This window comes from Atractosteus spatula, chromosome 15, assembly GCF_055471065.1.
Source record: "Atractosteus spatula isolate fAtrSpa1 chromosome 15, fAtrSpa1.hap1, whole genome shotgun sequence".
NCBI lineage: Eukaryota > Metazoa > Chordata > Actinopteri > Semionotiformes > Lepisosteidae > Atractosteus > Atractosteus spatula.
Window position 1 is genome coordinate 16,801,221 of NC_142720.1, and position 13,114 is coordinate 16,814,334.

Below are 13,114 nucleotides of genomic sequence, written 5' to 3' on the forward strand. Positions count from 1 at the left end.
GGCAAAATATACAAAATAAAGCTGAAAATTCACATGATTTACAAATCCCACGTACCACTTCAAACATACCATACAAACATACTGTAGACTATGTGTAATGTAATCATGATAGGGCTGCACAGTGACACAGTTGGTTAGCATTGCTGCCTGGGGGCCTTGGGTATGTCCAAACTGGTGGGTTAAATGGTTGCAGAAAAACTTATACCTAGTGTGAGTGTGTGCATGTTTGCATCTGTTTCAGCCCTGTGATAGACTGGTGTCCTGTCCTGGGTTTTCCTCCACTATCAGAAAATTGCTTATTCCTTGTCAGGGATACAACACCCCCGAATTGGCCCTGAAGCACAGGATGCAAGGTGAGACTATAACCCCGGATAGGAAGAAGCCCCATCATAGGGTATACACACACACAGGAGAAATGTACTGTAGATAGCGATTACCCTAGCCAGTAAGACTTTGGGAGGTGGGAGGTAACCACCCAGAGAGACACAGGGAGACACAGAGAGAACTTGCAAATGCACATAAAAGGTGTCCATGCACAATCAAACGCAGGGCCCAAGAGCATGCTGCCATGCCACCTTGCCACCTGCACACACCAGAGCCATTTGCAAATCATTTCGAAGCAGACCGCCCACTAACAAAACTCCTGATTGTCCCTTGAACTGCCTGGGTGTCATCTTGGGCAGAGCAGTGGCACCGAGGATAAGGATCTTTGCCTGTGGCTGGGAGGTTGATGGTTCAAATCCCATGGCCGGCAGATGTATCGTACTCTGTTGGGCCCCTGAGCAAGGCCCTTAACCCCAACTGCTCCAGGGGCGCCGTATAAATGGCTGGCCTTTGTGCTCTCACCCCAAGCCTCTCTCTCCCTGTCTGTATGCCTGTTTGTCTCATGGAGAGAAAGCTGGGGTATTTGAAAAGACAAATTCCTAATACAAGAAATTGTGTATGGCCAATACTATCTTATCTTGTTCTCAGTCTAGGTCTAGGATTAGACACCCCACCCAAATGCATCTGGACAATTACAGAATTACCAATCTGTAATAAGATTTTCATTAAGATTCAGTTACTTTCAGATGGTCTAGTGGTTTACATTGTACATGATGTGTACAAAATTCCAATTTATTTTTTCCAGGGAATTGTAAAATACATTTACATGAAGGAGGTGCTAAAGGTACAGCCCTGTTTCCCTCCTCCCCCCATATTGAGTCTATCCAAGGTCTACAGCAATTTGCTTTAATGATTTAGAAGCTCAATTATCATACCATGTGTTCAACAGAGGCTGTAAACTTAGAAGATCTACTTTCCTAATCCATTTATGTCCACTCTGGCTTTCCATTACATTGGGTTGAGAGCCAATTTATGATTGTGCCTACTGTAGACAGTCTGCTTTTAGTAAAAATCTCAGGGATGAATAGCCATTTGCTATAACTTTATCCATCACACAAGAGCCTGAATTCAATTTGCATGCTTTTAGGGTGCTGTATATCTAGTATTCTCTTCTGATTGAAATCACTTGCAGCTGGGCATGATTCTACCAAAACAATATGTTCAATACGTATGCAATGTAAGGAATAACATTATCAATGTTCTTGGAAGTGTCAGAAGTACTGTCATTAGGATGTATTCTCAACTCCAGATTTTAAGTGTGTCCTTTTGAACACTAGGATGGGGGAGAAGACGGCTGATTGTTCAGCTCCATATGCCTGCAGCCAACCATGAGCTCATTAAACCTCCATTTGAATGAAAATTTAAAACTAAATTAATGCCCAACCCAGACCCGAATTAAACTGGATAAGCCTATACTGCATCTTTAAGGAAAATCAATTCCAAATCATGCCTCTTTAAAGATCAACATATTATTAAGACAAACTCTTAGAAATTCGATTCAGTAGCAGTCTACAGGAATATCATTTAAATAATGTGAGTTTTTACTCCAGTGAAAAGAAGCTTCATCTGCATTTACTGAAAATATGTAAAGAGTTTCATAAGCATGCATAAACCGTCTTTTAAAACAAGAACCATCTTAAAAGACAAAACTGAGAAGCCATTATAAAATGAAAATAATGATGCCACTGCAGAAGATACAAATACCGTCTTGAACAGTAGTAAATAACCTTTTACTGTTTCTTGTTAACAGCTCCCCCGCCACCCTGAATTGGATGAAGTGGTTGAAAAATGGATGGATGGATGGTTCTTGTTATTGTGCATCTTGACAGATTGGCAGTGTGCAAGCAGTGAGGCTGTGCCCTTTGGAATGTCCCCTGTGTGACACAGGCAGAGCTCTCTGCCTTGTGGGGAGCCTGTAATGATTAGTGTCTCAATTCACCACTGAGGTTTCACCACAGACTCTGCACTCAGTACGCACCATTTACAAACCAAAACACATGATCCATATGATTATGGTTATTAATTCAGTGACGGGTGTGCTCAGCTCCCTGCTGCCCAGCCTTTTGGAGTAACCATGGCTCTGCCTGCTGAACCATTCCTCTGCCTGATCTGCCTGCGGGCAAAGAGCCTCTCCAGAATGAGAGCAAGACCAAATGTTTTTCGCAATGCCGCTTTTCATCACCAGGCCCTACTTTATTGCAAAATCTCACACAAGCTCAAATTTGAAGGATAACGCCTCTAGCTTAATTAAAATAAACAAAATGCAAGGTCCCATTTAAAGTTTAGGAAAACAGCTAACTCAGTACACTGTAGGTGTTTAATGTGTGGAAACAGGTTAGCATACTCCCAGAACATTTTTGATCCCCAGATGAATTTGCCTGGGAGCCCAACAGACATATTGTATGTTATCACAAGGTATGATGATAGGACAGGTCAATGGACCTCTTGGTGCGTGGCACTTTCATACGGTACATTGTGAGAGACTCAAAGTCAAGTTGCAGCGTGAAAGCTTGTAGCCTCAAGCACAAGGCTTGGCAGTTTATTCCTTGCAGACAGAGAAGGGCTTTCCAGTAGGCTCCTGTTTCAGAACAGAAAAAGAGCTGTAACAATCAGCAACCCCTTCCTTTGTTTCCATACTGTACATCACCTCATCTAGGGCAGACTGAACTGTGGCAGAAGGACAGCAGCCTCTCTACCGCAGGCCTGCAGACATGAATTAGGATTCATAGCTGATGGAAAGTCAGCTCACTTTGTGAAGTCAACTGCCACCAACTGAAGGGAAACATGCCATTTGGTTGTATTTTATCAGTGCAGAGACTTTAGGAGTATATAGACTAATTAGGTCTCTACTTTTTTCTCTCTTTTGTTGGATCATCCTCCTCTGACAGTTATTAATTCTACTGCCAAAAAATGGCAATATCTTTCTGATATAACCAATTGTGATAGAGTAAATTGCTAAATCCACTAGTGTTGTATGTCATCCAATTCTATTTCAATCACCAGGCCTTCTTCTACTATACCACTACTGTAGGATAGGGCAGTGTTTTGGAGAGGACTATTTCTGATACAGTATTTGTACCTCTGAGATTCACAGTTATTAGCACTATGGCAAGCCTGGGGATTAACAAAACAAAATTGCAACTCTAACAGTTTAGGCACTGCTCCTGTTTTGGGATTTTTTAATAAACACCTGTTACATTAAAAGTACAAGTACAGAGAAAAACCTGTAAAAAAGCCTCAAGGTCAATGCATCAAAATTCAACCTTTTTTACAAAACAGATGAGAGATGATACCTTCTTTAAGTATAACGGGATGTATTTCCCAACTTGTTACAGCATTAGCTTAGTTTTATTCTGAGACAAAGGAGCTAATAAAACACTTTGAGAAATGCCACATGGGTTACAGGTTAAATTAAGGCTGTTCAGCTAAGTTACTGTAATATACAGTATGTGTATCACTTGTCAATAAAGGAAAACCAAAAGAAATATTATTAAAGATTACTTCTTAGAATTGGTGCAATTCCGAAAAGAAATACAGAGAAGAGGGGATCCCTTATTTCATATCTTATGTGATATACAGTACTGTATAGATGATGCACTGTATATATACAGACTCACTCCTAATTCTGTTTTTGACACACACACAAATCAACAGTCCTTTAAAGGAGATAATTCTGCTATGAAATATGAGACTTAGTTGATGACATGCAAAAATGTTGATGTGCTTTATGTAGTCTGCATGTTCAAAGGAGAATTGCAAATCCTCATATCAAAGATGCCATTAAAGGCATACCTTTCTATGTGCAAAGTATGAGATGTCATTAAAGATATATTTAAAGTTTGAAGGCAAGGTCTTTAATAGCACGCAGAGAGACTTTCAGATATTGGCATCAAACAGAAACACCACATTAGATCTATTTTTGAGCCCAACCTGTAGGCATTAATTGTCACCTCCTGTGCAAGTGATTGCAAACCACTATTCTGTAATTATGGACACTGGTGGGATGTAAAAAAAGAGCCAGTGTGAACAATCGAAAATCGGAAGTTTTATAGCGATTTGGATTTATTTAAAGCACAAAGAGAAAAGCCTGGGTTTTAATGTTTCAGCATTCAGCATGTTCAGTCTTTGAGCTCTTTTCCCTGTGCATACTGTATAAAAGGGCTTCAGCATGCGTTTGTGTGGTTTGTCACAGAAGAGTGGAAACACCCAGTTTTTGCCTGAGCATCAGCTTGTTGAAAAATATTATAAGTTATGACCAACATCCTATTTTTTCACATTTTATTTTTCAATTTAAGCATTATTTAAAATTATTAAAAACTTAATGTTTTCTAGTTAAAGCTCACAAAAGAAATTAGGAAATCTATGAAGCTTTTATAAAAAGATCACTTTGAAGCAATAATATTTAGAGTAGGCAGTAGTCTGCCAAAGTTCCCTAAAGAGTGCACTGAACCCTGGTCCCTGTGCCTTCTGTTGGGTTCCCTGGGCTGGGGGTTTAACACACACTGCAGAGCTGGAGGCCTTGGCACAGCTACCCAGTTTTCACCCTGCGTGGCACTCCACTTCAATCCTGAAACACAGTCGCCGTGCCAAAAGACAGCACGAGATAAGTCATGCTGCCCTTTCAAATTTCAAAGGAAACACTGTAGCTCAGTGGAGGGATGACACTTGTTTGGATACAGAGTCCTAAACAGCAAGTTGGTCTTGTGGCTCAAGGGAGATGACTGGTAACTTCAACCCACAAATTCACCTGAAGTTCACAAGACGATAAGAAGAACAAAAGTGGCAAAAGACATTCTGATCTAACTGAGACAAACACTTAAGTGAAAGGGTTCAACTGTATGCAACATCTATGCATGTTTTGCACAGGCAATTTTATTTGCATTTGCAAAACCGAGAAAAAGCTAAGTTACTGTAAATGCCCCTGGCTGGAAAACATCTCAGAATCATAGATGAGGTTTGTTTAGTAGCAAGGCTGCACTTCTGTACAGCGTGCAGAAGCAGTGTCACTGTCAGTGGAGGGTCAAGGGCTTTTTGAGTTTGTGTTTTAATTTTTTCATTACAAGAGGATGAGCCAGAATGAAGGAAATACTGCGTGACACTGACAGATCTTCCTTATACTGTATGTACTTGGATGGGCGAGGATGCACACAAGACCCGATGCAGCAGGTAAGCATTTCCCAAAAGCTACCAATCAAATGTATTTTGTAGCTGCTTTTAACTGTAGCCACTCCTGGTCACAGGAGCAGATTGTAAACAAGACACCTTGTCAAACCTGTACTACTCACGATGGCTCAGAAATCAGCAACAGCTGGGGGTCCTTTTCTTATAGGTTTTCCTCCTGCATTTTATGGAATCCTCTGAGGTTCTGCCTAAGGAAATGGTAACTGTTCGTTTCCTGCCCTACCCAACATCACATTACAAAAATTGACGATCCGCACTATAAATCTCCCATCTACCTTTTCTCTTTTCACATCTACCGTAAAAATGAAAGAGAAGACACCGTTCAGGGGATTCAGTGCATACAGCGGAAGGAATTGTTCTCTGTAAAAAGGGAAGCCTTGGTGACAGCTTCATTTAACTAGAAGAAATAAACACTACTAGGGTGACGCTACCAGCTCAGGCACTGAAGAGAACGGAGTACGGCTCGTACACTCCGGGTGAGAAGTAAGCAAGTAAGCAAAGGGTGTCTGAAATTCATGATTATATCTGAGCAACAGGGCAAATTATTAGAAGCCCCCACCACATAACATATTAGCACTCTGCAACCTGCAAGCACATTTCGAACAGGACGTGACATGAATATTCCTCAAGGGTTTGCAATATTTGCCACCCAGTCCCATTCCATTCTTTCAGCAGGATGTGGTAATTGTGTATAGGTTTCAGCTTTGCATTCCACTGGTTTTCATTCAGACTGAGATCAGGGGATCATTCTGTCTCGTGCCCCTCAAGTGTGTCACAGCATTGCCTGTCACTGAGTGTCTTTTGCTGAAAATGGAAGACCCTAATGTTTTGGACAGTGAGTACAGTATGTACTGTAACTCTTACCAGTAAGAAAAGCTATTTAATTGGAATACATACATTTTTATAAGGCATAGATTGCACTGCATGTGCTATTATATAGAAAAGAGGGGATGCTATTCTGCAATACGGAATGAGTTGGAAATAGAACAGGTAGAAGGCACCTGAGTTTCACACACCCAGCACTGTAAATGACAGGAGCTCTAGGAAGCAGCTTCTGAACTATAGCCAGTGAAGGAACTTGTGGTACTGAAAGTAGGGCACCATGACCCACATTAAGTGAGTGTGAAATCAGGTCTGGTAGCAAAAGTCCTTGGTAATGAAATTCATTGGCTTGAGCCCTGAATAGCCCAACCAAGAAAAGAACTCCATGACTTTCAAGTGAATTATATAAACTATATGGAGGGCAGAAGCTTACTGACCCAGAATCCTCACACCTTGGTCAGCAGCATGGTTTCTGTTTTTTTTTACAACGTGGGTATGTTACACCCTAATGTTATACCTTAACCTTATTTTCTGGGGGACACTTTATGACTTTGCTTTTTCTTTTTAAAAATTCTGTCTCCAAAATCCAAACCAGTCCAGTTAGTTCTGAATCTTAAGTTTAAAGAAAAGTAAAAATAGCACTTCCAGGGCTATCTGATATTTCTCTGGAAAATGAGAGGAACTGAAATCACCTTGTATCTCATCACTTGAGTATGTGCTCACAGCTATGAGAAAGGTTAAGATGTGGTAATGGGATAGACCCAGCATTCCCAGGCTTGAATTTGTCTGAATGTACAGTATATGGGTGTTCACTCTGGTTCACAGACTAAGGGCCTGCTCTAACAACAATAGAATTTCACAGCACACTAACCCCCAGCCCTCCGACCAAGTTGACACAATGCCCAGAGTGCAGAAAACAAACATAAAAACCCTCCTGAGACTCTGGCTTAGAATCAGTTAATTCCCTAGGACACTGAAGGCCCAGGATCTGGCACAACATATAGTACGAACCTCTATTAATCCCTTTTGAAACACTGATGAGCTGAAATTCAATCCAAATGTGTGATAATTTTTAAAAATATATAGTAATGCCATGCAAACTCAGGTTAAATCAATCAGACTCCAATCAGAATACAAAACCAGTCTGGGGCTAATCTATGGTGAATTTATACATATTTGATAAAAAAAACTGCTGCCACAATAACTGAAAGCCATTTTATAACACACTGACAATGTGAAGTGAGCCCAGATGTCCTCTGCATGGTTTGACAAGTGTGAGTTTCATACCATACATTTTCTCACGATTCTGACATTTCACACATCACAGGATCAAATTAAAAGAAAAATCTATTAAACAGGCAAAATGACATATTAGCAGTCACTGTCAATGGGGTTTTCATCAGGAAACAAAAACCATGGAAATGCAGTATGACCAAGCAGAGAGACCTACCAACGCATAAGGCACGTTTATGCTGCCAGTTCTGTTCAGGATCAAATGAGTAAGTAACATTTAATCTTGCTCACAACTGGCAGTGTAAATATGACTGTATCAGATCACAAGGTCCTCTGTACTTCATCTTGGTAGTCTGAACATTTGCAGCATCAACAACCAATGTGCATTGTTTAGTGGAGTGGTCTATAAAACGTTTAGGTTTACTGCTATTACTTACGGGATAAATTAAATTAACCTTAATTTCATAACATTAAAATCGTTTACTGTGCAAAAGTACACCCATTTCTGCAAGTATTTTACAGTGGCATGACATTAGAATGTAATCATGTGAGATTCTGCACTGTACAACTGTACATGCAACCCTCAGGGTGAAACAATGTTGTTCTGGCTGAAGTAGCACAAAAATGTGAGAAGGTCCTGAACATTTGATCCTGATCAGGAATGGCAACACCTATTACAATGTTCTCACTGCTCCAAATCGAGCACCGTTCTTACCTTCACTGGAGGATCCTGAAAGATCAATGATGACATACACTTTTCCTTCAGGCTCAAGGTCTATCTGCAATTTCAAAAAAGGAAAGAAGAGACATTTAAAAAGTCAGCATTACTAGGTCCTTAACTCTAAAAAGTAGGGTGAAGTGCATTTCAGACTCAGAACAGGCATGTCTTTACACAAAGGGTTGTGGAAGCGTTGAATATGTTGTTCAAGCAGATACTCCATCTTCTTTAAAGACGCGGCTGGATGAAATCCATTGGCTCAATTAGCTCAATTAACAAGCCAAATGAGACAGATGGGCTCCTCTCGTTTGTAACCATTTTTACGTTCTCAAAATGCTTAGAGAGCCAGTGAATGAAGTCTTCTGTTGGTTTCTCAGAATAACCATGCAAGATTCCCACACATTCCAGGCCTCATCCCTGAGTGTCACATGAAAACGATTGTGTAAGATGGGAAATTGTAATGCTTTAAAAATTGATGGGGATAAAAGCTTGGCCACTTGGTTTAAGATTGCCTGGACTGTCAGAATTGAAGGAAAATGTGTTTTGCAAATTGGAAAGTGCTACTGCACAGTGTTCTGTTATATTGACTTCAGTCTCACAAAAGGGTAAAGTCAAAAAATGTTTTTAACCTACTTGCTTCACTTTGGGGTGAAAGAAAGTTAGATAATTAATCCTGAATGATCTATTAAAATTGGATCTAAGATATTGAGCATGAAAATTCTAAGAAATAAAATGGATTAATAATGTTTGCTGAGCACAGCAGTGATTTATCTCTAAAAACAATTGTTGGAAAGATTAATAATTCCAGAACACTGTTTGGATTTGGCAGCATTACTCACATTTAAACAGAGGCCATTAACAGAGCTACTTCAACAAGAACAAAGTCTTATATCTGCATGGTATAACAGTTACATGGCATGTCATGGTTCTTGTCTGTTAATGTGCCAGGTATTTGTTGAGCAGGGAAGACCACCCCCATAGTTTCAGAGGTATAACTCAGCAACTCAGCAGGCTGTAAAAGTCACCGTTCAGAGACTTATATCCATTTAGCAAGTTCATTTCTTCAGTTAAGTCAAATGGCCAGTTAAGGTACAGGATAGCTGCAAGACAGTGACTTCACCTCCTCAAGACATCAAAACAAAATTGCATTTAGAAAATGAAGGATTTTAGGAAGACCCATTAACCTTCTGGACTGTGGCTCTCCAGTTCCAGGGGCAGTCATCTCTTTGCAGAGAATCACAGGATAAATCGAACAAGCCTTTAGAGTGGCAGAAGTGACTTTGGAATGGCAAATGTAGAAAAGAAGGACAGCTTTAATCCTGTGGGCGAGAGATTTTGTTTTAGCCACATTCATGCCCGTGGAGCTACAGACAGTGAGCTGAAGTGTTTGCGTCTTTATTGAAGAGAGCCTGCTGTTCAGAGCCTCTGCCATTTCATTACACAGCAGCCTCCTGCAGCTTTATCTTATTCACACCCTGTGCTAAACTGTGCCACAGCTCACAGGCTCTGCGCTGGTTCCAAGCATGCAAGGGCAGTTGGTCTTATGCTTCTTAGGCTTTGCACCTTCTGCATCCACCTGTACCATCAGCTAACAATGATAATTACTAAGCAGAAAGGCTACACGTCATACTGGAAAGAGAGAAAGGGGATCACATGCTGTTCTTCGAGCTCTTTAGTGCATAACCTTGCATTATCTATCAAAAGCTCAATCCATTCATTCAATACAGTCACATTCAGTGCTTAGATTGCAAATTGACATGGGTTTTGCATTGAATTACCAATTTTTAAATGTCTATGAGCTAGCAGATGCACTAGCTGATGTAGGTTTTAATTGGATTACCACACATGGCAAGGTATTTTGTCCCTACGTTTCTTTACAATAACAAGAATAAAAATGCTTCTTCAAGATCTTACTGTTTTATCCTACTATATCCTGAGAGAGAATTTAAAACTGATTTGAATCTGATACCCGGGATGAGATCCTTGGATCAATTAGCTGGGCCAAATGGCTCACTCTCGTTTGTAACCTTTCTCACTTATGTAACAGTTCACAACAGCCCACAGCTTCAAGCCTCCAAGAGGATAATCCCTCTTATGATATTCCCATCTCAGTGTTTAACATTGATAAGAGGGAAAGATTTAGAAACTTATTTATCATGCAGCATGTTTAAAATACTGTAAACCTGATATTCTACAATGTATTTCATTGAAAATAATCTCAAGGTGAATGATTTTAAGAAGTATGCACAACAACGTAATCTTACATACTGTTCACATGTTGACAGTTTACAGCCCAAAGATTTAATATAGGATCCATACAGAATATATAAACAAACACAGCAAAGAACCAATAAAAATAATCAGCAATTAGCAGTCCTATCTGAAGACACCCCGTGAAACATTTAATAGGAACTGCCATGTTGCTTATCACACTTTCCCTTTCTGGAATTAAAAATATATCTATCCCATCACTGTAACTACATATTGAGGGTGCAGAACAGAAATCATGATGCTGTGGGAAGGCAGTGGGACTCATCTTTTTTATTACACTAAACAGATGAGAAGAGAGTAGAGCTCACATATTCAGTATCTGTAACAAGAGAAACAGAAGCCTGTCTTCTTCAGGTCACCTTCCAATGGGTGACCTGAAGCTTTGGACATGGTCTAGTTTATCCATCCTCGATCAGTAAGCTGCTCATCATACTGAGGGTTTTGCTCTCAAAATGACTGAAACACATGCAAGGAGGTAATGAGTGCAAATGAGGAACAAATGGGACAGAATCTGTCACAGGGCAAAAGAGAAAAGGACAACTTAAAACAGGTCATCAAATCAAAGACAACAAGTCTTGGAGAGGTGGGAGAAAACAAAGCTCCCAGAGAAAACGCATGCACATCTCTTAAAAGCAGAAGGGCAAGGCTGGAAATAACACCATGATGTTGGAGCTGCGGGCAGCGATGTTAACTGCTTAGCTCATCCTCTCAGAAACTAGGCTCCAATAAAAAACTGGGAAATATACTGTACAGAGCCCGGTTATATTTAAATGAATGGTCTCCAAAAATATGGAAATTGTCTGTATTTTCTGACAACACTTCCTGCCAACACTGGACACGTCTGCCTTCTGCAGAAGCATTTGCATGACCACAAGGCACAACTCCCTGATGCGTCTGCTCTATTTTGCACTTGGTGTTAAGCCGCATGTACATTGCCTCTTGCGGCCAGGCTGCTCATTTTAATTTGGCAGGGCCCCGCGCAATGACATCCTCCTCTGTTGCCAGGCAGACGTCAGGCCAAGTGTTGGCAGCTCCATCACCTGTTCACCTGCAGATCTCTGGTCTGGGCATGGCCCCTCCATTGCTATAACCTGCAGGAAAGGGATGACAGCATGCAGAGAACAGATGAGGAAGCCCAGGAAAATGGCTGCTGGGATGTCGGCATGGGTGTTAGGTTCTACAGGAGTGGGCAGGGGGACATTCTCTATGGCTGTGCATAAGAGATGCTGGCATGAGCAGGGAGAAGTGGGGGCTGGCTGGCAAGGGAAAGAGAGGCAGATGCCACAAGCCCACACCTCACCAATCAGCCGCAGGCGAGACAGTGCCAGAGAGAATCCCTAAGATACACCTGTCATCAGACACAAGTGGGCGGATGGATTCTAAAACTGGCTGAGGAATATAATGAGAAATCAGCCACGCTGAATTTATAGTTATCCAAACCCAGCCATGTAATTTTCCATACTTTAAAGACTACCAAGAGATAACTGTAGGAGAGATTTTCATGTCACTTAAATATTTCGTTGCAATTGTTTGTTGCAATCTCACAAATACAACAGAAAAGGGAGATCTCTGATCTCCTTTGCTTCAACCCATACTTCGTCATGCCAAAGTAACTTCTTCAGCAAACGCAGCTGCTGAAAATACAGTACATCCTCCAGTTCACCAAGAATTGACTCAGGAAAGTAAATCTGTGGTTCGCAAGGGGTAAAGGGATAGTTTTATCAACATCCTTCAAATATTTGTAGAATCTTCTTTTCAGTAAGGGAAAAGTTAACTTACTCCAAACTATATAAAGTGATTGGTGAGGGCGGATTCAAGGCTGATTATTTATCAGTGTAGCTCCAGCAGAAAAACCCATTTGCCTTCAACATACTGTAGATCTCTGACGACCTGCACGCACTCCTATATTGACATGCAGTCAAGTATAAAGTTGGTTCCTCAAATTAACTGCCATTTTTAGAGGGTCCAACACAAGTCTAACACCAGCTGTCACTGCCTCACAGCACAGCAGTCCCCAAGGAGTAACTGTGCTTTTTACAGCTCACACACACAGCCTGGCATGCCCAGAGCCACAGCACCCCAAACACAGACACAGGCACTTCTGATGACATCTTTAACCTAAGGTGATGAAATGCTGACATCATTCACTGCACAGGCCTCAAAACATGTCAGTCTCTCTCAACAAAGGGAAGACAACAGGCGGACTTTGGGGATGATGTTTCCCTGAATTAAAGACTGACAGTAGGAAACAGAGGTACAGTATTTTAAACATTACAATCTTTAACTGTAAAGCGCAGAACAAAGGCTCAACAATTCATTTTCTAATCTGTCTAAATTAAAAGGCAAATAGACATAAAATTAAATAAAAACAAGAATATGTAATTAAAAAAACCTGTTCAATTCCTTGAAGAAACAGGTGGTTACAGCAAATTACCAGCAATTCCTAACTTGCAACCAATGCAACCTGCAAATTCAGTGGATTTCAGAAATATCCAATATAGGTAC

The 13,114-nt window shown here is 40.7% G+C and overlaps 1 protein-coding gene across 1 annotated transcript in view; it reads right to left on the minus strand.

The window, feature by feature from the left end:
- Positions 1–13,114, minus strand: part of prkceb (protein kinase C, epsilon b) — a 126,255-nt gene that overhangs the window by 77,008 nt on the left and 36,133 nt on the right. The window contains exon 2 of the mRNA XM_088933819.1: positions 8,336–8,399. Coding sequence (XP_088789945.1) covers positions 8,336–8,399 — 64 coding nt within the window. The remainder of the gene's footprint in view (positions 1–8,335; positions 8,400–13,114) is intronic.